At 50.3% G+C, this 25,130-nt stretch overlaps 1 protein-coding gene across 1 annotated transcript in view; it reads right to left on the bottom strand.

Moving 5' to 3' along the window:
- Nucleotides 1-25,130, bottom strand: part of LOC137380985 (kazal-type serine protease inhibitor domain-containing protein 1-like) — a 47,426-nt gene that overhangs the window by 6,339 nt on the left and 15,957 nt on the right. Inside the window, exon 3 of the mRNA XM_068053405.1 lies at nucleotides 19,299-19,459. Within this exon, the coding sequence (XP_067909506.1) occupies nucleotides 19,299-19,459 (161 nt within the window). The remainder of the gene's footprint in view (nucleotides 1-19,298; nucleotides 19,460-25,130) is intronic.

Genomic DNA, 25,130 nt, shown 5'->3' with positions numbered 1-25,130 from the left:
TGGACAAAAGGACAGTGTGTGGACACGAGGACAGTGGCGTTGACACGAGGACAGTGCGTGGACACGAGGACAGTGCATGGACACGAGAACAGTGGTGTGGACACGAGGACAGTGCGTGGACACGCGAACAGTGGTGTGGACACGAGGACAGTGCGTGGACACGAGGACAGTGGTGTGGACACGAGGACAGTGCGTGGACACGAGAACAGTGGTGTGGACACGAGGACAGTGCGTGGACACGAGGACAGTGGCATAGACACGAGGACAGTGCGTGGACACGAGGGCAGTGGTGTGGACACGAGGACAGTGCGTGGACACGAGGACAGTGGCGTAGACACGAGGACAGTGCATGGACACGAGGACACTGGCGTGGACACGAGGACAGTGGTGTGGACACGAGGACAGTGGTGTGGACACGAGGACAGTGCGTGGACACGAGGACAGTGGTGTGGACATGAGGACAGTGCGTGGACACGCGAACAGTGGTGTGGACACGAGGACAGTGCGTGGACACGAGGACAGTGGCGTAGACACGAGGACAGTGCGTGGACACGAGGACAGTGGTGTGGACACGAGAACAGTGCGTGGACACGCGAACAGTGGTGTGGACACGAGGACAGTGCGTGGACACGAGGACAGTGGTGTGGACACGAGGACAGTGCGTGGAAACGCGAACAGTGGTGTGGACACGAGGACAGTGCGTGGACACGAGGACAGTGGCGTAGACACGAGGACAGTGCGTGGACACGAGGACAGTGGTGTGGACACGAGGAAAGTGCGTGGACACGATGACAGTGGCGTGGACACGAGGACAGTGCGTGGACACGAGGACAGTGGTGTGGACACGAGGACAGTGGTGTGGACACGAGGACAGTGCGTGGACACGAGAACAGTGGTGTGGACACGAGGACAGTGCGTGGACACGAGGACAGTGGTGTGGACATGAGGACAGTGCGTAGACACGAGGACAGTGGTGTGGACACGAGGACAGTGCATGGACACGCGAACAGTGGTGTGGACACGAGGACAGTGCGTGGACACGAGGACAGTGGCGTAGACACGAGGACAGTGCGTGGACACGCGAACAGTGGTGTGGACACGAGGACAGTGCGTGGACACGAGGACAGTGGCGTAGACACGAGGACAGTGCGTGGACACGAGGACAGTGGTGTGGACACGAGGACAGTGGTGTGGACACGAGGACAGTGCATGGACACGAGAACAGTGGTGTGGACACGAGGACAGTGCGTGGACACTAGGACAGTGGCGTAGACACGAGGACAGTGCGTGGACACGAAGACAGTGGTGTGGACACGAGGACAGTGGTGTGGACACGAGGACAGTGCGTGGACACGGGAACAGTGGTGTGGACACGAGGACAGTGCGTGGACACGCGAACAGTGGTGTGGACACGAGGACAGTGCGTGGACACGAGGACAGTGGTGTGGACACGAGGACAGTGCGTGGACACGAGAACAGTGGAGTGGACACGAGGACAGTGCATGGACACGAGGACAGTGGCGTAGACACGAGGACAGTGCGTGGACACGAGGGCAGTGGTGTGGACACGAGGACAGTGCGTGGACACGCGAACAGTGGTGTGGACACGAGGACAGTGGTGTGGACACGAGGACAGTCGTGTGGACACGAGGACAGTGCGTGGACACGAGAACAGTGGTGTGGACACAAGGACAGTGCGTGGACACGAGGACAGTGGTGTGGACACGGGGACAGTGCGTGGACACGCAAACAGTGGGGTGGACACGAGGACAGTGCGTGGACACGAGGACAGTGGCGTAGACACGAGGACAGTGCGTGGACACGAGGACAGTGGTGTGGACACGAGGACAGTGGTGTGGACACGAGAACAGTGGTGTGGACACGAGGACAGTGCGTGGACACGAGGACAGTGGTGTGGACACGAGGACAGTGCGTGGACACGAGAACAGTGGTGTGGACACGAGGACAGTGCATGGACACGAGGACAGTGGCGTAGACACGAGGACAGTGCATGGACACGAGGACAGTGGCGTGGACACGAGGACAGTGGTGTGGACACGAGGACAGTGGTGTGGACACGAAGACAGTGGTGTGGACATGAGGACAGTGCGTGGACACGCGAACAGTGGTGTGGACATGAGGACAGTGCGTGGACACGAGGACAGTGGCGTAGACACGAGGACAGTGCGTGGACACGAGGACAGTGGTGTGGACACGAGGACAGTGGTGTGGACACGAGGACAATGCGTGGACACGAGAACAGTGGTGTGGACACGAGGACAGTGTGTGGACACGAGGACAGTGGTGTGGACACGAGGACAGTGCGTGGACACGCGAACAGTGGTGTGGACATGAGGACAGTGCGTGGACACGAGGACAGTGGCGTAGACACGAGGACAGTGCGTGGACACGAGGACAGTGGTGTGGACACGAGGACAGTGGTGTGGACACGAGGACAGTGCGTGGACACGAGAACAGTGGTGTGGACACGAGGACAGTGTGTGGACACGAGGACAGTGGTGTGGACACGAGGACAGTGCGTGGACACGCGAACAGTGGTGTGGACACGAGGACAGTGCGTGGACACGAGGACAGTGGCGTAGACACGAGGACAGTGCGTGGACACGAGGACAGTGGTGTGGACACGAGGACAGTGCGTGGACACGAGAACAGTGGTGTGGACACGAGGACAGTGCGTGGACACGAGGACAGTGGTGTGGACACGAGGACAGTGGTGTGGACACGAGGACAGTGCATGGACACGAGAACAGTTGTGTGGACACGAGGACAGTGCGTGGACACGAGGACAGTGGCGTAGACACGAGGACAGTGGCGTGGACACGAGGACAGTGGCGTGGACACGAGGACAGTGGTGTGGACACGAGGACAGTGCGTGGACACGAGAACAGTGATGTGGACATAAGGACAGTGCGCGGACACGAGGACAGTGGTGTGGACACGAGGACAGTGGCATAGACACGAGGACAGTGCATGGACACGAGGACAGTGGTGTGGACACGAGGACAGTGCGTAGACATGAGGACAGTGGTGTGGACACGAGGACAGTGGTGTGGACACAAGGACAGTGCATGGACACGAGGACAGTGGCGTGGACACGAGGACAGCGGTGTGGACACGAGGACAGTGGCATGGACACGAGGACAGTGTGTGGACACGAGGACAGTGGCGTGGACACGAGGACAGTGCGTGGACACGAGGACAGTGTGTGGACACGAGGCAAGTGGCATTGACACAAGGACAGTGGCGTGGACACGAGGACAGAGGCGTTGACACGAGGAGAGTGCATGGACACAAGGACAGTGGCGTGGACAAAAGGACAGTGTGTGGACACGAGGACAGTGGCGTTGACACGAGGACAGTGCGTGGACACGAGGACAGTGCGTGGACACGAGAACAGTGGCGTTGACACCAGGACAGTGGCGTTGCCACGAGGACAGAGGCGTTTAAACGAGGACAGTGTGTGGACACAAGGACAGTGGCGTGGACACGAGGACAGTGGCGTGGACACGAGGACAGTGCGTGGACACGAGGACAGTGGTGTGGACACGAGGACAGTGCGTGGACACGAGAACAGTGGTGTGGACACGAGGACAGTGCGTGGACACGAGGACAGTGGCGTAGACACGAGGACAGTGCATGGACACGAGGACAGTGGCGTGGACACGAGGACAGTGGTGTGGACACGAGGACAGTGGTGTGGACACGAGGACAGTGCGTGGACACGAGGACAGTGGTGTGGACATGAGGACAGTGCGTGGACACGCGAACAGTGGTGTGGACACGAGGACAGTGTGTGGACACGAGGACAGTGGCGTAGACACGAGGACAGTGCGTGGACACGAGGACAGTGGTGTGGACACGAGGACAGTGGTGTGGACACGAGGACAGTGCGTGGACACGAGAACAGTGGTGTGGACACGAGGACAGTGCGTGGACACGAGGACAGTGGTGTGGACACGAGGACAGTGCGTGGACACGCGAACAGTGGTGTGGACACGAGGACAGTGCGTGGACACGAGGACAGTGGCGTAGACACGAGGACAGTGCGTGGACACGAGGACAGTGGTGTGGACACGAGGACAGTGCGTGGACACGAGGACAGTGGTGTGGACACGAGGACAGTGGTGTGGACACGAGGACAGTGCTTGGACACGAGAACAGTTGTGTGGACACGAGTACAGTGCGTGGACACGAGGACAGTGGCGTAGACACGAGGACAGTGCCATGGACACGAGGACAGTGGCGTGGACACGAGGACAGTGGTGTGGACACGAGGACAGTGCGTGGACACGAGAACAGTGATGTGGACACAAGGACAGTGCGTGGACACGAGGACAGTGGTGTGGACACGAGGACAGTGGCGTAGACACGAGGACAGTGCATGGACACGAGGACAATGGTGTGGACACGAGGACAGTGCGTAGACACGAGGACAGTGGTGTGGACACGAGGACAGTGGTGTGGACACGAGGACAGTGCATGGACACGAGGACAGTGGCGTGGACACGAGGACAGCGGTGTGGACACGAGGACAGTGGCATGGACACGAGGACAGTGTGTGGACACGAGGACAGTGGCGTGGACACGAGGACAGTGGCGTGGACACGAGGACAGTGCGTGGACACGAGGACAGTGTGTGGACACGAGACAAGTGGCATTGACACAAGGACAGTGGCGTGGACACGAGGACAGAGGCGTTGACACGAGGAGAGTGCATGGACACAAGGACAGTGGCGTGGACAAAAGGACAGTGTGTGGACACGAGGACAGTGGCGTTGACACGAGGACAGTGCGTGGACACGAGGACAGTGCGTGGACACGAGAACAGTGGCGTTGACACCAGGACAGTGGCGTTGCCACGAGGACAGAGGCGTTTAAACGAGGACAGTGTGTGGACACAAGGACAGTGGCGTGGACACGAGGACAGTGGCGTGGACACGAGGACAGTGCGTGGACACGAGGACAGTGGCGTGGACACGAGGACAGTGTGTGGACACGAGGCAAGTGGCATTGACACAAGGACAGTGGCGTGGACACGAGGACAGTGGCGTTGACATGAGGACAGTGGCATTGACACCAGGACAGTGGCGTGGACACGAGGACAAAGGCGTTGACACGAGGAGAGTGCATGGACACAAGGACAGTGCGTGGACACAAGGACAGTGGCGTTGACACGAGGACAGAGGCATTGACACGAGGACAGTGGCGTTGACACGAGGACAGTGGCGTTGACACAAGGACAATGGCGTGGATACGTGGACAGAGGCGTTAAAACGAGGACAGTGCATGGACAAAAGGACAGTGTGTGGACACAAGGACAGTGTGTGGACACGAGGACAGTGGCATGGACACAAGGACAGTGTATGGACACGAGGACAGTGTGTGGACACGAGGACAGTGTGTGGACACGAGGACAGTGGCATTGACACGAGGACAGTGCGTGGACACAAGGACAGTGGCGTGGACACGAGGACAGTGTGTGGACACGAGGAGAGTGCGTGGACACGAGGACAGTGGCGATGACACAAGGACAGTGTGTGGACAAGAGGACAGTGCGTGGACACGAGGACAGTGCGTGGACATGAGGACAGTGTGTGGACACGAGGACAGTGGCGTGGACGCAAGGACAGTGCGTGGACACAAAGACAGTAGCGTGGAAACAAGGACAGTGGCGTGGACGCAAGGACAGTGCGTGGACACAAAGACAGTAGCGTGGACACAAGGACAGTGTGTGGACACAAGGACAGTGCGTGGACACAAGGACAGTGGCGTGGACACAAAGGCAGTAGTGTGGACACAAGGACAGTGCGTGGACACAAGGACAGTGGCATGGACACAAAGGCAGTAGTGTGGACACAAGGACAGTGTGTGGACACAAGGACAGTGGCGTGGACACAAGGACAGTGTGTGGACACAAGGACAGTGTGTGCACACGACAGTGGCGTGGACACAAGGACAGTGTGTGGACACAAGGACAGTGCGTGGACACAAGGACAGTGGCGTGGACACAAAGGCAGTAGCGTGGACACAAGGACAGTGCGTGGACACAAGGACAGTGGCGTGGACACAAAGGCAGTAGTGTGGACACAAGGACAGTGTGTGGACACAAGGACAGTGGCGTGGACACAAGGACAGTGTGTGGACACAAGGACAGTAGTGTGGACAGAAGGACAGCGTGTGCACACGACAGTGGCGTGGACACAAGGACAGTGTGTGGACACAAGGACAGTGCGTGGACACAAGGACAGTGGCGTGGACACAAAGGCAGTAGCGTGGACACAAGGACAGTGCGTGGACACAAGGACAGTGGCGTGGACACAAAGGCAGTAGTGTGGACACAAGGACAGTGTGTGGACACAAGGACAGTGGCGTGGACACAAGGACAGTGGCGTGGACACAAGGACAGTAGTGTGGACACAAGGACAGTGTGTGGACACAAGGACAGTGCGTGGACACAAGGACAGTGGCGTGGACACAAAGGCAGTAGCGTGGACACAAGGACAGTGCGTGGACACAAGGACAGTGGCGTGGACACAAAGGCAGTAGTGTGGACACAAGGACAGTGTGTGGACACAAGGACAGTGGCGTGGACACAAGGACAGTAGTGTGGACAGAAGGACAGCGTGTGCACACGACAGTGGCGTGGACACAAGGACTGCTTGCTATAAAATGGCTGCTTGGATGAAGATTGCGGTTTCTTTGGACGTGGCTAATCAGACTGTCCTGGAATCTATAATTATATTACTATTGCTTTTTCTTTGAATTGTCCTGCACTCCACGTCACTCATCACTTCCAGGTCACGAGCAGATATCTCCATCGGGCAGATGATGCTCACCATTTACAAACCGCTGTTTATCACACATTGAACACACAGGATATTTCAGACAGTTTAATTGTATTCTCTCGCCCTGCTATCATACTGCATTCAGATTGGACCAATGCTGATTTTAGGCAGTCACCAGGACCGGCCAGGACTAATATGGGGGCAAAACGCTGACCATTTCTTCCCAAGTGTGCATCTGATTCCTTGTATCCCTGTCCCGTGGTTACCCAGAATGGGGGAATTGGTTGTAATCCCGAGATTCTGGAAAGGTCCCAATAGATTGGAAAGCTGTAAATGTAACACCCCGGGCTGGATTCTGTTCTCCCCCAAGTATCGGGGTCTGTGGCTGTGGGGGGACCTGAAGTTGTCGCCAGGAGAGGGCCGCCACGCACTCAGACACCGGGAGGGCCCGGCCTGATATTACCGGCGGCAGTGAGACCTCGTGGCAGCCCGCTCCCCCCCCCCCCCCACCCGCCACCCGTCGCTCAGCAATGGGACACCAATCTGAATATTTAAATAAATTAAAATGAATAAATTACTGACACTCACTTCACCGCCTGATGTCCCCCTGCGATCATCGGCACGGTGTCCGGCACTCCCTCGTCCTCGGATCCTCGTCCAGGAAACGAGGTGCCACTCTGCTGTGGCCAAGGTGGGAGGAGGTAAGTCGATCAGCGCAGGGGGGAAATGGGGTCAAATTAACGTCATGGGTGTAGGGGATGGTGGGAAGGGTTGGAGTTGAAAGTTTGTGCAGTTTTGGAGGGGAAGGTCAGATGGTAAAGGTAAGTGTTTTGGGTGGAGGAAGGGCAAATAATTAAATTAATTTTTATTCGGGTTGGGAAAGGGGCAAAAGAAATGTATTTTTTTTTAATTCACTTTACCTTTAAATATTTAAATTAGCTGGTAGGGCTAACAGCCCTTTTAAAATGGCGTCTGCACCTGCGCACAGGCAGCTGGTGCCATTGCTGGGATCGGACTGCCCGCCCCCTCCACATAATCGGGGCAGGGGTGGCCCACCCTGGCTATTTAAATGAGCCTCCGCAATTATAATTGTGGCGGCTCCGTGACATGCGGCCCTTTCACCCACCGCTGTAATTGGCGGCAGGCACATAAAATTCAGCCCACCTGTTCAAAAAAGGAGGGAGACAGAAAGCAGGAAACCACAGGCCAGTTAGCTTAAAATCTGTCATTGGGAAAATGCTAGAATCCATTATCGAGGAATTCATTGCCGGGCGTTTAGAAAATCATCATACAATCAGGCAGAGTCAGCATGGTTTTATGAAAGGGAAGTCGTGTTTGACAATTTTATTAGAGTTCTTTGAGGATGTAACAAGCAGGGTGAATCAAGGGGAACCAGTAGATGTAGTGTATTTGGATTTCCAAAAAGCATTCGATAAGGTGCTACATAAAAGGTTACTACACAAGATAAGAGCTCATGGTGTTGGGGGTGATTTATTAGCATGGATAGAGGATTGGCTAACTAACAGGAAACAGAGAATCGAGAAAAATGGGTCACTTTCAGAATGAAAAACTGGAACTAGTGGAGTGTCACAGGGATCAGTGCTGGGACCTCAACTATTTACATTCTATATTAATGACTTGGATGAAGGGACTGAGTGTATTGTAACTAAATCTGCTGATGATCCGAAGATAGGTATGAAAGAAAGTTATGAGGAGGATACAAAATATCTGCAAAGGGATATAGATAGCTTCAGTGAGTGGGCATAAATTTGGCCGATGAACACAAGAACACAAGGAATTGGAAAAAATTGGAAAAAATTCTGAGACACAGGATTAATCTCCACTTGGAGAGGCAGGGATTAATCAGGGATAGTCAGCATGGCTTTGTCAGGGGAAGATCATGTCTAACTAACTTGATTGAATTTTTCGAGGCAGTGGCTAGATGTGCAGATGAGGGTAAAGCAGTTGATGTAGTCTACATGGATTTCAGTGAGGCTTTTGATAAGGTCCCGCATGGGAAATTGGTTAAGAAGGTAAGAGCCCATGGGATCCAGGGCAATTTGGCAAATTGGATCCAAAATTGGCTTAGTGGAAGGAGGCAGAGGGTGATGAACAAGAACAAAGAACAAAGAAAATTACAGCACAGGAACAGGCCCTTCGGCCCTCCAAGCCTGCACCGATCCAGATCCTCTATCTAAACATGTCGCCTATTTTCTAAGGGTCTGTATCTCTTTTCTTACTGCCCATTCATGTATCTGTCTAGATACATCTTAAAAGACGCTATCGTGCCCGCGTCTACCACCTCCGCTGGCAACGCATTCCAGGCACTCACCACCCTCTGCGTAAAGAACTTTCCACGCATATCCCCCCTAAACTTTTCACCTCTCACTTAGAACTCGTGACCCCTAGTAATTGAATCCCCCACTCTGGGAAAAAACTTCTTGCTATCCACCCTGTCTATACCTCTCATGATTTTGTACACCTCAATCAGGTCCCCCCTCAACCTCTGTCTTTCTAATGAAAATAATCCTAATCTACTCAACCTCTCTTCATAGCTAGCGCCCTCCATACCAGGCAACATCCTGGTGAACCTCCTCTGCACCCTCTCCAAAGCATCTGCATCCTCTTGGTAATGTGGCGACCAGAACTGCACGCAGTATTCCAAATGTGGCCGAACCAAAGTCTTATACAACTGTAACATGACCTGCCAACTCTTGTACTCAATACCCCGTCCGATGAAGGAAAGCATGCCGTATGCCTTCTTGACCACTCTATTGACCTGCGTTGCCACCTTCAGGGAACAATGGACCTGAACACTCAAATCTCTCTGGACATCAATTTTCCCCAGGACTTTTCCATTTACTGTATAGTTCACTCTTGAATTGGATCTTCCAAAATGCATCACCTCGCATTTGCCCGGATTGAACTCCATCTGCCATTTCTCTGTCCAACTCTCCAATCTATCTATATTCTGCTGTATTCTCTGACAGTCCCCTTCACTATCTGCTACTCCACCAGTCTTACTGTCGTCTTCAAACTTGCTAATCAGACCACCTATACTTTCCTCCAAATCATTTATGTATATCACAAACAACAGTGGTCCCAGCACGGATCCCTGTGGAACACCACTGGTCACACGTCTTCATTTTGAGAAACTCCCTTCCACTGCTACTTTGTCTCCTGTTGCCCAGCCAGTTCTTTATCCATCTAGCTAGTACACCCTGGACCCCATGCGACTTCACTTTCTCCATCAGCCTACCATGGGGAACTTTATCAAACGCCTTACTGAAGTCCATGTATATGACATCTACAGCCCTTCCCTCATCAATCAACTTTGTCACTTCCTCAAAGAATTCTATTAAGTTGGTAAGACATGACCTTCCTTGCACAAAACCATGTTGCCTATCACTGATAAGCTCATTTTCTTCCAAATGGGAATAGATCCTATCCCTCAGTATCTTCTCCAGCAGCTTCCCTACCACTGACGACAGGCTCACCGGTCTATAATTACCAGGATTTTCCCTGCTACCCTTCTTAAACAAGGGGACAACATTAGCAATTCTCCAGTCCTCCGGGACCTCACCCGTGTATAAGGATGTTGCAAAGATATCTGTTAAGGCCCCAGCTATTTCCTCTCTCGCTTCCCTCAGTAACCTGGGATAGATCCCATCCGGACCTGGGGACTTGTCCACCTTAATGCCTTTTAGAATACCCAACACTTCCTCCCTCCTTATGCTGCCTTGACCTAGAGTAATCAAACATCTATCCCTAACCTCAACATCCGTCATGTCCCTCTCCTCGGTGAATACCGATGCAAAGTACTCGTTTAAAATCTCACCCATTTTCTCTGACTCCACGCATAACTTTCCTCCTTTGTCTTTGAGTGGGCCAATCCTTTCTCTAGTTACCCTCTTGCTCCTTATATATGAATAAAAGGCTTTGGGATTTTCCTTAACCCTGTTTGCTAAAGATATTTCATGACCCCTTTTTAGCCCTCTTAATTCCTCGTTTCAGATTGGTCCTACATTCCCGATATTCTTTCAAAGCTTCGTCTTTCTTCAGCCTCCTAGACCTTATGTATGCTTCCTTTTTCCTCTTTGCTAGTCTCATAATTTCACCTGTCATCCATGGTTCCCTAATCTTGCCATTTCTATCCCTCATTTTCACAGGAACATGTCTCTCCTGCACGCTAATCAACCTCTCTTTAAAAGCCTCCCACATATCAAATGTGGATTTATCTTCAAACAGCTGCTCCCAATCTACGTTCCCCAGCTCCTGCCGAATTTTGGTATAGTTGGCCTTCCCCCAATTTAGCACTCTTCCTTTAGGACCACTCTCGTCTTTGTCCATGAGTATTCTCAAACTTACGGAATTGTGATCACTATTCCCAAAGTAGTCCCCTACTGAAACTTCAACCACCTGGCCGGGCTCAGTCCCCAACACCAGGTCCAGTATGGCCCCTTCCCGAGTTGGACTATTTACATACTGCTCTAGAAAACCCTCCTGGATGCTCCTTACAAATTCTGCTCCATCTAGACCTCTAACACTAAGTGAATCCCAGTCAATGTTGGGAAAATTAAAATCTCCTATCACCACCACCCTGTTGCTCCTACATCTTTCCATAATCTGTTTACATATTTGTACCTCTATCTCACGCTCGCTGTTGGGAGGCCTGTAGTACAGCCCCAACATTGTTACCGCACCCTTCCTATTTCTGAGTTCTGTCCATATTGCCTCACTGCTCGAGTCCTCCATAGTGCCCTCCTTCAGCACAGCTGTGGTATCCTCTTTGACCAGTAATGCAACTCCTCCACCCCTTTTACCTCCCTCTCTATCCTGCCTGAAGCATCGATATCCTGGGATATTTAGTTGCCAATCGTGCCCTTCCCTTAACCAAGTCTCAGTAATAGCAATAACATCATACTCCCAGGTACTAATCCAAGCCCTAAGTTCATCTGCCTTACCTACTACACTTCTTGCATCAAAATGAGATGGTCGAGGGTTGTTTTTGCGAGTGGAAGCCTGTGACCAGTGGTGTACCACAGAGATCGGTGCTGGGACCCTTGCTGTTTGTAGTGTACATTAATAATTTAGACATGAATATAGAAGATATGATCAGTAATGTCGCAGTTGACACGAAAATTGGTTGTGTCATAAATAGTAAGGAGAAAAGCTTTAGATTACAGGACAAAATAGATGGGTTGGTAAGATGGGCGGAGCAGTGGCAAATGGAATTTAATCCTGAGAAGTGTGAGGTGATGCATTTCAGGAGGACTAACAAGGCAAGGGAATATACAATGGATGGTAGGACCCTAGGAAGTACAGAGGGTCAGAGGGACCTTGGTGTACTTGTCCATAAATCACTGAAGGCAGCAGCACAGGTAGATAATGTGGTTCGGAAGGCATATGGGATACTTGCCTTTATTAGCCAAGGCATAGAATATAAGAGCAGGGATGTTATGATGGAGATGTATAAAACGCTAGTTAGGCTACAGCTGGAGTACTGTGTACAGTTCTGGGCACCACACTATAGGAAGGATGTGATTGCACTGGAGAGGGTGCAGAGGAGATTCACCAGGATGTTGCCTGGGCTGGAGCATTTCAGCTATGAAGAGAGACTGAAAAGGCTAGGGTTGTTTTCCTTAGAGCAGAGAAGGATGAGGGGGGACCTGATTGAGGTATACACAATTATGAGGGGCAGAGATAGGGTAGATAGGAAGAACTTTTTCCCTTAGTGAAGGGGTCATAGATTTAAGGTGGCATAGATTTAAGGTAAGGGGCAGGAGGTTTAGAGGGAATTTGAGGAAAACTATTTTCATTAAGAGGGTGATTGGAATCTGGAACACACTGCCTGAAGAGGTGGTAGAGGCAGGAACCCTCACAACATTTAAGAAGTATTTAGATGAGCACTTGAAACGCCATAGCATACAAGGCTACGGGCCAAGTGCTGGAAAATGGGTTTAGAATAGATAGGTGCTTGACGGCCAGCACAGACATGATGGGCCGAAGGGCCTGTTTCTGTGCTGTATAACTCTATGCCTCTCTATGACCAAGAAATAGGAGCAGAAGTAGACCAAATCACCCATCGAGCCTGCTCCGCCATTCATTATGATCATGGCTGATCTTGGGCTTCAATTCCATTTTCCTGCCCGCTCCCCATATCCCTTGATTCCCTGAGAGACCAAAAATCTATCTATCCCAGCCTTAAATATATTCAATGATGGAGCATCCACAACCCTCTGGGGCAGAGAATTCCAAAGATTCACAACCCTTTGAGTGAAGTAATTTCTCCTCATCTCAGTCCTGAATGATTGACCGTTTATCCTGAGACTGTGTCTCTGTGTTCTAGATTCCCTGACCAGTGGGAACAATCTCTCAGCTTCTACCCTACCAAACCATTTCAGAATCTTGTATGTCTCAATTAGATCGCCTCTCATTCTTCTAAACTCCAGAGAATATAGACCCAATTTACTCAGCCTCTCACGATAGGTTTAGTTTAGTGTAGTTTAGTTTAGAGATACAGCACTGAAACAGGCCCTTCGGCCCACCGAGTCTGTGCCGACCATCAACCACCCATTTATACTAATCCTACACTAATCCCATTTTCCTACCACATCCCCACCTGTCCCTATATTTCCCTACCACCTACCTATACTAGGGGCAATTTATAATGGCCAGTTAACCTATCAACCAACAAGTCTTTGGCATGTGGGAGGAAACCGGAGCACCCGGAGGAAACCCACGCAGACACAGGGAGAACTTGCAAACTCCACACAGGCAGTACCCAGAATTGAACCTGGGTCGCTGGAGCTGTGAGGCTGCGGTGCTAACCACTGCGCCACATTCCAGGGACCAATTTAGTAAATCTTCACTGCACCACCTCCAGTGCAAGTATATCCTTTCTTAAATGTGGAGACCAAAACTGTACACAGTATTCCAGGTGTGGTCTCACCAAAGCTCTGTACAATTTTAGTAAGACTTCTTTATTCCTGTACTCCAATCCCTTGCAACAAAGGCCAACAGGCCATTTGTCTTCCTAATAACCTGCTGCACCTGCATGTTAACTTTGTGTGTTCCTTGTACGAGTATTTCCAAGTATTTTTGAACATCAACACTTACCAGTTTCACACCTTTTAAAAAATATTTTGCTTTTCTATTTTTATGACCAAAGTGAACAGCTTCACACTTCCCTACATTATACTCCATTTGCCATCTTGTTGCCCACTCATTTAACCTGTCTATATCTCTTTGCAGCCTCTCTACATCCTCCCCACAGCTTATCTTTCCACCAAGCTATGTATCATCAGCAAACTTAGATACATTACTCTCTGTCTCTTCATCCAAGTCATTAATATAAAGTGTAAATAGCTGAGGCCCCAGCACTGATCCTTGTGGCACTCCACTATTTACTCCCTACCAACTTGAAAATGCCCTGTTTATGCCCACTCTCTGCTTCCTGTCTGTTAACCAATCCTCTATCCATGCTAATATATTACCCCCAACACCATGAGCCCTTATCTTGCCTATTAATCTTTTATGTGGCACCTTATTGAATGCCTTTTGGAAATCCAGGTATACTACATCTACTGGTTCCCCTTTATCTACCCTATTAGTTACATCCTCAAAAAACTCTAATAAATTTGTCAAACAGGATTTCCCTTTTGTAAAACCATGCTGACTTGTTCTGATCATACTATGCTTTTCCAAGTGCAATGTTAAGACTTCTTTAATAATAGTTTCCAGTATCTTCCCAATGACTGATGTTAGGCTAACTGACCTGTAGTTCCCTGTTTTCTCTCTACCTCCTCTCTTGAAAAGCGGCGTAACATTTGCCAACTTCCAATCTGACTGGATCATTCCTGAATCCAAGGAATTCTGGAAAATCATAGCCAGCGCATCCACTATCTCTGCAGTTATCTCTTTTAGAACCCGAGGATGTAGGCCATCTGATCCTGGGGACTTGTCAGATTTTAGTCCCTCAAGTTGCTCCAATAGTTTTTCTCGGCTGATATCAATATCCTTAATTTTCTCACTCTTTTTAGCCCCTAGGTTACTGCCTATTTCTGGTATGGAACTTGTGTCTTCTACTGTGAAGACAGACACAAAATATTTGTTCAATGCCTCTGCCATTTCCTCATTGCCCATGATGATTGCTCCTGTCTCTGCCTCTAACGGACCAACGTCTACTTTAGCTACTCTCTTCCTTTTTATGTACTTATAAAAGCTCTTACAATCTGTTTTTATATTGCTGGCTAGTTTACTCATTCTATTTTTTCCCTTTTTATCAACTATTTGGTGGCGCTTTGCTGGTTTCTAAAACACTCCCAATCCTCAGACTTGCTATCATTTTTTGAAAATGGAGTATAATGTGGGAAAATGCAAGGTTGCCTACTTAGGCAGGAAGAATAGAAAAGCAAAATATTATTTACCTGGAGAGAGACTGCAGAATGCTGCAGTACAGAAGGGCTTGGATTAGTACCTGGGAGTATGATGTTATTGCTATTACTGAGACTTGGTTAAGGGAAGGGCACGATTGGCAACTAAATATCCCAGGATATCGATGCTTCAGGCAGGATAGAGAGGGAGGTAAAAGGGGTGGAGGAGTTGCATTACTGGTCAAAGAGGATATCACAGCTGTGCTGAAGGAGGGCACTATGGAGGACTCGAGCAGTGAGGCAATATGGACAGAACTCAGAAATAGGAAGGGTGCGGTAACAATGTTGGGGCTGTACTACAGGCCTCCCAACAGCGAGCGTGAGATAGAGGTACAAATATGTAAACAGATTATGGAAAGATGTAGGAGCAACAGGGTGGTGGTGATAGGAGATTTTAATTTTCCCAACATTGACTGGGATTCACTTAGTGTTAGAGGTCTAGATGGAGCAGAATTTGTAAGGAGCATCCAGGAGGGTTTTCTAGAGCAGTATGTAAATAGTCCAACTCGGGAAGGGGCCATACTGGACCTGGTGTTGGGGACTGAGCCCGGCCAGGTGGTTGAAGTTTCAGTAGGGGACTACTTTGGGAATAGTGATCACAATTCCGTAAGTTTGAGAATACTCATGGACAAAGACGAGAGTGGTCCTAAAGGAAGAGTGCTAAATTGGGGGAAGGCCAACTATACCAAAATTCGGCAGGAGCTGGGGAATGTAGATTGGGAGCAGCTGTTTGAAGATAAATCCACATTTGATATGTGGGAGGCTTTTAAAGAGAGTTGATTAGCGTGCAGGAGAGACATGTTCCTGTGAAAATGAGGGATAGAAATGGCAAGATTAGGGAACCATGGATGATAGGTGAAATTGTGAGACTAGCAAAGAGGAAAAAGGAAGCATACATAAGGTCTAGGCGGCTGAAGAAAGACGAAGCTTTGGAAGAATATCGGGAATGTAGGACCAATCTGAAACGAGGAATTAAGAGGGCTAAAAGGGGTCATGAAATATCTTTAGCAAACAGGGTTAAAGAAAATCCCAAAGCCTTTTATTCATATATAAAGAGCAAGAGGGTAACTAGAGAAAGGATTGGCCCACTCAAGGACAAAGGAGGAAAATTATGCGTGGAGTCAGAGAAAATGGGTGAGATTCTAAACGAGTACTTTGCATCGGTATTCACCGAGGAGAGGGACATGACGGATGTTGAGGTTAGGGATAGATGTTTGATTACTCTAGGTCAAGTCGGCACAAGGAGGGAGGAAGTGTTGGGTATTCTAAAAGGCATTAAGGTGGACAAGTCCCCAGGTCCGGATGGGATCTATCCCAGGTTGCTGAGGGAAGCGAGAGAGGAAATAGTTGGGGCCTTAACAGATATCTTTGCAACATCCTTAAACACGGGCAAGGTCCCGGAGGACTGGAGAATTGCTAATGTTGTCCCCTTGTTTAAGAAGGGTAGCAGGGATAATCCAGGTAATTATAGACTGGTGAGCCTGACGTCAGTGGTAGGGAAGCTGCTGGAGAAGATACTGAGGGATAGGATCTATTCCCATTTGGAAGAAAATGGGCTTATCAGTGATAGGCAACATGGTTTTGTGCAGGGAAGGTCATGTCTTACCAACTTAATAGAATTCTTTGAGGAAGTGACAAAGTTGATTGATGAGGGAAGGGCTGTAGATGTCATATACATGGACTTCAGTAAGGCGTTTGATAAGGTTCCCCATGGTAGGTTGATGGAGAAAGTGAAGTCACATGGGGTCCAGGGTGTACTAGCTAGATGGATAAAGAACTGGCTGGGCAACAGGAGACAGAGAGTAGCAGTGGAAGGGAGTTTCTCAAAATGAAGACGTGTGACCAGTGGTGTTCCACAGGGATCCGTGCTGGGACCACTGTTGTTTGTGATATACATAAATGATTTGGAGGAAAGTATAGGTGGTCTGATTAGCAAGTTTGCAGACGACACTAAGATTGGTGGAGTAGCAGATAGTGAAGGGGACTGTCAGAGAATACAGCAGAATATAGATAGATTGGAGAGTTGGGCAGAGAAATGGCAGATGGAGTTCAATCAGGGCAAATGCGAGGTGATGCATTTTGGAATATCCAATTCAAGAGTGAACTATACAGTAAGTGGAAAAGTCCTGGGGAAAATTGATGTACAGAGAGATTTGGGTGTTCAGGTCCATTGTTCCCTGAAGGTGGCAACGCAGGTCAATAGAGTGGTCAAGAAGGCATACGGCATGCTTTCCTTCATCGGACGGGGTATTGAGTACAAGAGTTGGCAGGTCATGTTACAGTTGTATAAGACTTTGGTTCAGCCACATTTGGAATACTGCGTGCAGTTCTGGTCGCCACATTACCAAAAGGACGTAGATGCTTTGGAGAGGGTGCAGAGGAGGTTCACCAGGATGTTGCCTGTTATGAAGGGCACTAGCTATGAAGAGAGGTTGAGTAGATTAGGATTATTTTCATTAGAAAGACAAAGGTTGAGGGGGGACCTGATTGAGGTGTACAAAATCATGAGAGGTATAGACAGGGTGGATAGCAAGAAGCTTTTTCCCAGAGTGGGGGATTCAATTACTCGGGGTCACGAGTTCGAAGTGAGAGGGGAAAAGTTTAGGGGGGATATGCGGGGAAAGTTCTTTACGCAGAGGGTGGTGGGTGCCTGGAACGCGTTGTCAGCGGAGGTGGTAGACGCGGGCACGATAGCGTCTTTTAAGATGTATCTAGACAGATACATGAATGGGCAGGAAGCAAAGAGATACAGACCCTTAGAAAATAGGCGACATATTTAGATAGAGGATCTGGATCGGTGCAGGCTTGGAGGGCCGAAGGGCCTGTTCCTGTGCTGTAATTTTCTTTGTTCTTTGATCTGGGAGTCCTCATACATGAATCACAAGAAGTTAGCAGGTACAGCAAGTAATTAGGAAGGTAAGTGGAATGTAGCCCTTTATTGCAAGGGGGATTGCGTCTAAAAGTAGGGAAGTTTTGCTACAGCTGTACAGGGCATTGGTGAGACCGCACCTAGAATACTGTGTACAGTTTTAGTCACCTTATTTAAGAAGGGATATACTTGCATTGGAAGCAGTTCTAAGAAGGTTCACTCGGCTGATTCCTGGGATGAAAGGATTGTCTTATGAGGAAAGGTTGAGCAGGTTGGGCCTGTACTCATTGGAGATTAGAAGAATGAAAGGTGATCTTATTGAAACATATAAGATTCTGAGGGGGCTTGACAGGATAGATGAGAGGATGTTTCCTCTCGTGGGGGAATCTAGAACTAGGGGGCACAGTTTCAGAATAAGGGGTCTCCCATTTAAAATGGAGATGAGGAAGAATTTCTTCTTTGAGGGTTGTTAATCTTTGGAATTCTGTTCACAGACAGCAGTAGAAGCTAGGTCATTGATTATACTCCAGGCTGAATTAGACAGATTTTTGATCTACAAGGGAGTCGAGGGTTATGGGGGCCAGCAGGAAAGTGGAGTGAAGGCCACAATCAGATCAGCCATGATCTTATTGAATGGTGGAGCAGGCTTGAGGGGCTGAATGGCCTACTCCTGCTCCTATTCCTTATGATCTTATGGTCTCTGCCTAGACTGGTGAATGCAGGGGGTCATTGTCCAGAATGTGGCACACCAGGGGCATTGCCCACACTATGGTAGAATGGGGTCAATGCCCAGAGTGGGGTACACCATGGTGGAAGGATATTTCCCCAACCTGAAAGACCGAAAGCAGGAATGGTGTCACATTGATATGTGCAGCCAGTAGGAGGTGCAATGCAATAAGTTCCTCAAGGGAACGTCATCCCCAGGATCTGTTTTTGTCCCCATAATGTTCCTATAAAGTCCTTGATCGGAACTTGTATTTTGGGTTCATTACAGTTCAGACTGAAAAAGGAGAATAACTTTATAGATCCTTAAAACCAACTTTACATCCAGCAACACAACCTTGGCTTACAATCTCCATCTCCATATCTAATCAATCACTGTCAGATGTTAATTGTTAGGGAGCGTCAGTAAATTGCTGTGAAAGTTTGAAAGTGTCGAGTAATGTTGGTACTGTATCAGTAAGGTACCTGGACGGAGATATGGGGGTCATCACCTGGCAGGAACATTTCCACCCCTTCTTTGTGCCATTCAATAGCTGCCATTGGATAAGCGAAGATCTCACAGCTGAAAATGACATCCTCTCCAGTCATATTCCAGATGTTGAAGGGAGGAGAGATAATCTGAGGGACTGAGAGAGAAAGGGTAAAGAACAAAATGATAGGAACACAGGTTAGACAAGCATTAGATAATTGACAAACTGCGAGCAGTCGGGTACATTCAAAGAATGAAAAGAGCTACAAGACCTTTCATGGTTGCGTATGGAAGCTGAGGAACATCAGGGAACCACTGGATGATCACGCCAAGAGTAGCTAGTCACAGAACAAGATAACTGAAGCACCCGGTCTAACTCAGAACTGACAATAATGGGGTGACTTTAATTCTGCTGCATCATTGCTGCTGAACTGATGAACGGGGATTTAATCGCAGGAGTTAGTGTATCGAAATGCATGGAGAAAAGGCAGGCAAATGGATTTGAGGTATAGATGAGCCATCGTGTAACCGAACGGCAGACAGGCTGGATGGACTGAATAGACTCCTCCTGATCCCTATTTGTAAGTAAAAGTTTCTTTACACAGAGAATGGTAAGAATGTGGAACTCGCTATCATAGGAACAGTAGAGGTGTTTCTGGTCTGAAAACTCAGGAAGACTGGAGAATAGAAGTGCGAGTGTTGATGCAGAAGGGAGCCTGCCTGTTACTGCCCCCAGTATTGACCATCACTATCCAGGATACCAGAGGTAGACAGAGCAGCTACACAAAGCACAGGCAACTGCTTCCCAGTCCTCACACCCCCAAAACCGCCCATCTTGAGAACACATTGTAAAATTTGCATCGTTTTGCTTCTCACTGATATTGAATCCCTGGAACATTGCCCAAACCCAGGAAAACGCAGTTGGACTTGGGGGCTCTTTGGCTGGAATCCGTTAAGAGAATCTCGAGCTGTTGGAGGCCACAGGCAGTCTGCGGCATTCCTTACTCTAAAAACACTCGTCAAACTAATGAACTCTTGAAAAATAACATTAAAAACTCATTCCAGTCAGAAAAGTAGCAGCTGGGAAATCACTTTGGAAATGGAGCAGGGGTAGTTGTGGATGTAGAAATTTGTAGATAGGAAGAGGAGGAGGACATTCAGCCCCTCAGGTCTCTTACACCATTCCATTAGCTCATGGCTGATTGCTATCCAAACTCAATTTACACTCCTTAGTTCCATAGCCCTGAATGCCCTGACCCATTCACCCTGGAGTGGGCCAGATAGTTCTAGGTCCCAACCTCTTCCCCATTCCACCACAATCATCCCACCATCTGTCCACCCCCAATCACAGGGATCACAGCAGCATAAATCTTTAGGAGTTTCAGTGGAATGTAGAAAGATAACAACTCATCACAGAGCAGGGATCAGACCTGGGTTCACTCGAGTAGCTGTGTCAGCCATTCCTCAGTGGGTGGCACTCTCACCCCGAGTCAGAAGGTTGTGCATTCGAGCCTTACTCCAGGAATTTAGTGACATAATCCAGGCTGACATTCCCAGTGCAGTGCTGAGGGAGTGCGGCACTGTCGGAGGGTCAGTACTGAGGGAGTGCTGCACTGTTGGAAGGTCAGTACTGAGGGAGTGCGGCACTGTCGGAGGGTCATTACTGAGGGAGTGCTGCACTGTTGGAAGGTCAGTACTGAGGGAGTGCTGCACTGTTGGAAGGTCAGTACTGAGGGAGTGCTGCACTGTTGGAAGGTCAGTACTGAGGGAGTGCGGCACTGTCGGAGGGTCATTACTGAGGGAGTGCTGCACTGTTGGAAGGTCAGTACTGAGGGAATGCTGCACTGTCGGAGGGTCAGTACTGAGGGAATGCTGCACTGTCAGAGGGTCAGTACTGAGGGAATGCTGCACTGTCAGTGGGTCAGTACTGAGGGAATGCTGCACTGTCAGTGGGTCAGTACTGAGGGAGTGCTGCACTGTCAGAGGGTCAGTACTGAGGGAGTGCTGCACTGTCAGAGGGTCAGTACTGAGGGAATGCTGCACTGTCAGAGGGTCAGTACTGAGGGAATGCTGCACTGTCAGTGGGTCAGTACTGAGGGAATGCTGCACTGTCAGTGGGTCAGTACTGAGGGAGTGCTGCACTGTCAGAGGGTCAGTACTGATGGAGCTCTGCATCAATGGAGGGTCAGTACTGAGGGAGTGCTGCACTGTCAGTGGGTCAGTACTGAGGGAGTGCTGCACTGTCAGAGGGTCAGTACTGAGGGAGTGCTGCACTGTCAGAGGGTCAGTACTGAGGGAATGCTGCACTGTCGTAGGGTCTGTACTGAAGGAGCGCTGCACTGTTGGAGGATCAGTACTGAGGTCCTTCCTGTCTACTTTATCGCGGCCCCTCATAATTTTGTACACCTCAATTTAGTCACCCCTCAGCCTCCTCTGTTCTAAGGAAACCAATCCTAGCCTATCCAATCTTTCCTCATAGCTGCAACTTTCAAGCCCTGGCAACATTCTTGTAAATCTCCTTTGTACTCTCTCCAGAGCAATTATGTCCTTCCTGTAATGTGGTGACCAGAAATTATTATTTATTTATTTAGAGATACAGTACTAAAACAGGCCCTTCGGCCCACCGAGTCTGTGCTGACCGTCAACCACCTATTTATACTAATCCTACATTAATCCCATATCCCTACCACATCCCCACCCTCCCCCTACCTATACTAGGGACAATTTACAATGGCCAATTTGCCTATCAACCTGCAAGTCTTTGGCTGTGGGAGGAAACCGGAGCACCCGGCGGAAACCCACGCGATCACAGGGAGAACTTGCAAACTCCACACAGGCAGTACCCAGAACCGAACCCGGGTCGCTGGAGCTGTGAGGCTGCGGTGCTAACCACTGCGCCACTGTGCCGCCCTTAATTGTACGCAATACTCCAGCTGTGTCCGAACCAGCATTTTATACAGTTCCAGCATCACATCCCTGCTTTTGTATTCTACACCTCGGCCAATAAAGGATAACATTCCATATGCCTTCCTCACCACTCTATCTACCTGTCCTGCCACCTTCAGGGACCTGTGAACATGCACTCCAAGGTCTCTCACTTCTTCCACCCCTCTCAATATCCTCCTGTTTATTGTGTATTCCCTTGTTTTGTTTGCCCTCCCCAAATGCATTACCTCACACTTCTCCAGATTGACCACCTTCATGTGCGGGTGCATCAAGCTGCACGTAAATCCTCAGTACGCAAACACCAAGTGTCACTATGTGCTGAGGTTCTATCTGTCCCTGGATGGGTCTAGTTGTCGCAGAACACTCCATCCAGTTGGACCGTGCCGTACCACCTATCCTTCGTGGAACAGTTTCTGCGGAAAAACACCCATGACCACCGATCCATCAGGCAGTGGTCTGCACGGAATGTCCTCAAGGCCCTATGGGAAAAGGAGATGGTGGATCCTGTTGGATGGTTCCCCGAGCAGACCGCCAAAGTCATTTGGCGGAATGCCTCATCACCAGAACTTTCAAACAAGCACCAAGATATAGCTTGGCTGGTGGTGAGAAGAGCCCTCCCCGTCAGATCCTTCCTGCACGGCCGGAGTCTCACCACCCTCTGTATGCTGCCCTCGAGGAGGCTGTGGTGGGGAAGAGACGGTCGCCCACCTCCTCCTGGAATGTGTCTTTGCAAAGCAGGTGTGGAAAGAGATGCAGTGGTTTTTGTCGAGGTTCATCCCAAGCAGCTCTGTAACACAGGAGTCTGTGCTCTACGGACTGTTCCCAGGGACGCACACTGAGATAAACATCATCTGCTGCTGGAGGACTATCAATTCGGTGAAAGACGCCCTTTGGTCTGCCCGAAACCTGCTGGTCTTCCAGCGCAAAGAGTTGTCCACGACCGAGTTTTGCAGACTGGCACATTCCAAGGTCCAGGACTGCGTGCTGAGGGACGCACTAAAGCTTGGGGCAGCCGCAGCAAAGGCTCAATGGGGAAAGACCACAGTGTAAGGCCCCCCCACCAAGCTGGACTGAGGGGCTGGATCCATGGGAAACCCCTCGGGCTGTATGAACCAAAATGTTTTTACTATGTCATGCCAATGTACATTGCATTTAAAATGGAACGGCAAGAATTGTGAGGCACACCTCATGTTCTGTATTGAAGGAATCGGATCTCTATTGTGAAATTCGAATTATTTTGTTCAGTATTTCTTGCAAATTTTTATGAATAAAGTATATTTTTGGAAACAAACATCCCCCTCCTCCTCACCATCTCCCTCCTCCTCACCATCTCCCTCCTCCGCACCGTCTCCCTCCTCCGCACCGTCCCCCTCCTCCTCACCATCTCCCTCCTCCGCACCGTCCCCCTCCTCCGCACCATCTCCCTCCTCCGCACCGTCCCCCTCCTCCGCACCGTCCCCCTCCTCCTCACCATCTCCCTCCTCCGCACCATCTCCCTCCTCCGCACTGTCCCCCTCCTCCGCACCATCCCCCTCCTCCGCACCATCTCCCTCCTCCGCAGTGCTAGTTTATGCAGAGCACAGCAGACCACCTTGACATGTAAGACCCTCACTGGGGCATACTGCAGGGCTCCCCCGGAACGATCTAGGCAGTGGAATCATCTTCAGCAGCCCAATGGTCTGCTCGATGGTCGCTCGGGTGGAGACGTGCCAGGTGTTGCGCCTCTCCTCGGCAGCAGTGCGAGGGTTCCTCACAGGCATCAGTAACCATGTCTTCAATGGGTACCCTTGTCTCTGAGAATCCATCCCTGAAGGTGAGTGAGGTGGGGGGGGGTGGGGCCAGAAAAGCTGTGCTACCTGAGACTGTCGAAGTATGTCAGCATTGTGGCTGCTTCCCAGGAAGTGGGCACACACTCGCAGGAAAAGCTTTCGGTGGTTGCAGACCGGTTGAACGTTGATGGAATAATGACCTTTCCCATTGATGAAAGGGGTTGGCTGGTCCATGGGGACCGTGATGGCCACTTGTGTGCAATCTATCACCTTACACCCAGGGAAATCCAGCGATGGCCAGTCTGGGCCTGACTGTCAGGGTCAGTCTGGTAGCACACATAGTCTCCAGCCCTCTGGAACTGAGCATTACTCTCCTCCTTGATGCAGCAGTGAGCTGCTGCCTGGGAGAGCTGAATCACGTCCCCAGGGGATCCCTCGAAAGATCCAGATGTGTAGAGGTTTAGTGCCACTCTGATCTTCAGGGCCACTGGCATAGGGTGACCCCCAAATCCCAGAGGTTGCAGGTTGTCCTGCAGCAGGGTGCGTAAGTCAATGATGGCCTCCCTGGAGAGCTGCAGTCTTTGCTGACAATGCCACTCGGACATTTGGAGGAAGCTGATCCATATCCGGTACACTTTCTGGTGCAGGTCTTGACATGGCAGGCGGTTGCGACTCTCATCATGGTGCTTCGTGGGCAGGCGCAGCTGCCTTTCGGCCCTCCCTCCATTAGAGGCGCCGCAGTGCGACACGGGTCCAAAACGTCAGGGTGTATGAGACCCATGTCAGGTGATCAGTGGGCCTCGATCACTGTCAATGCAGACACGGGCACTGCCTTGGCAATTGAGCTTTGGAAATTCTCTTGGCGAAGACCCTGATGGCCCTCGGAGCACAACCTTGCTGATAGCCGACCCAGCAGTGTGAGCGACCAAACATATTGGGCGGCACAGTGGCGCAGCGGTTAGCACCACAGCCTCACAGCTCCAGCGACCTGGGTTCAGTTCTGGGTACTGCCTGTGCGGAGTTTGCAAGTTCACCCTGTGACCGCATGGGTTTTCCTCCGGGTGCTCCAGTTTCCTCCCACAGCCAAAGACTTGCAGGTTGATAAGTAAATTG

The sequence above is a fragment of the Heterodontus francisci genome, chromosome 20 (assembly GCF_036365525.1).
Source record: "Heterodontus francisci isolate sHetFra1 chromosome 20, sHetFra1.hap1, whole genome shotgun sequence".
Taxonomy (NCBI): domain Eukaryota; kingdom Metazoa; phylum Chordata; class Chondrichthyes; order Heterodontiformes; family Heterodontidae; genus Heterodontus; species Heterodontus francisci.
Note: the sequence above shows the minus strand (reverse complement) of the source record. Positions and strands in the feature narration are given on the sequence as shown.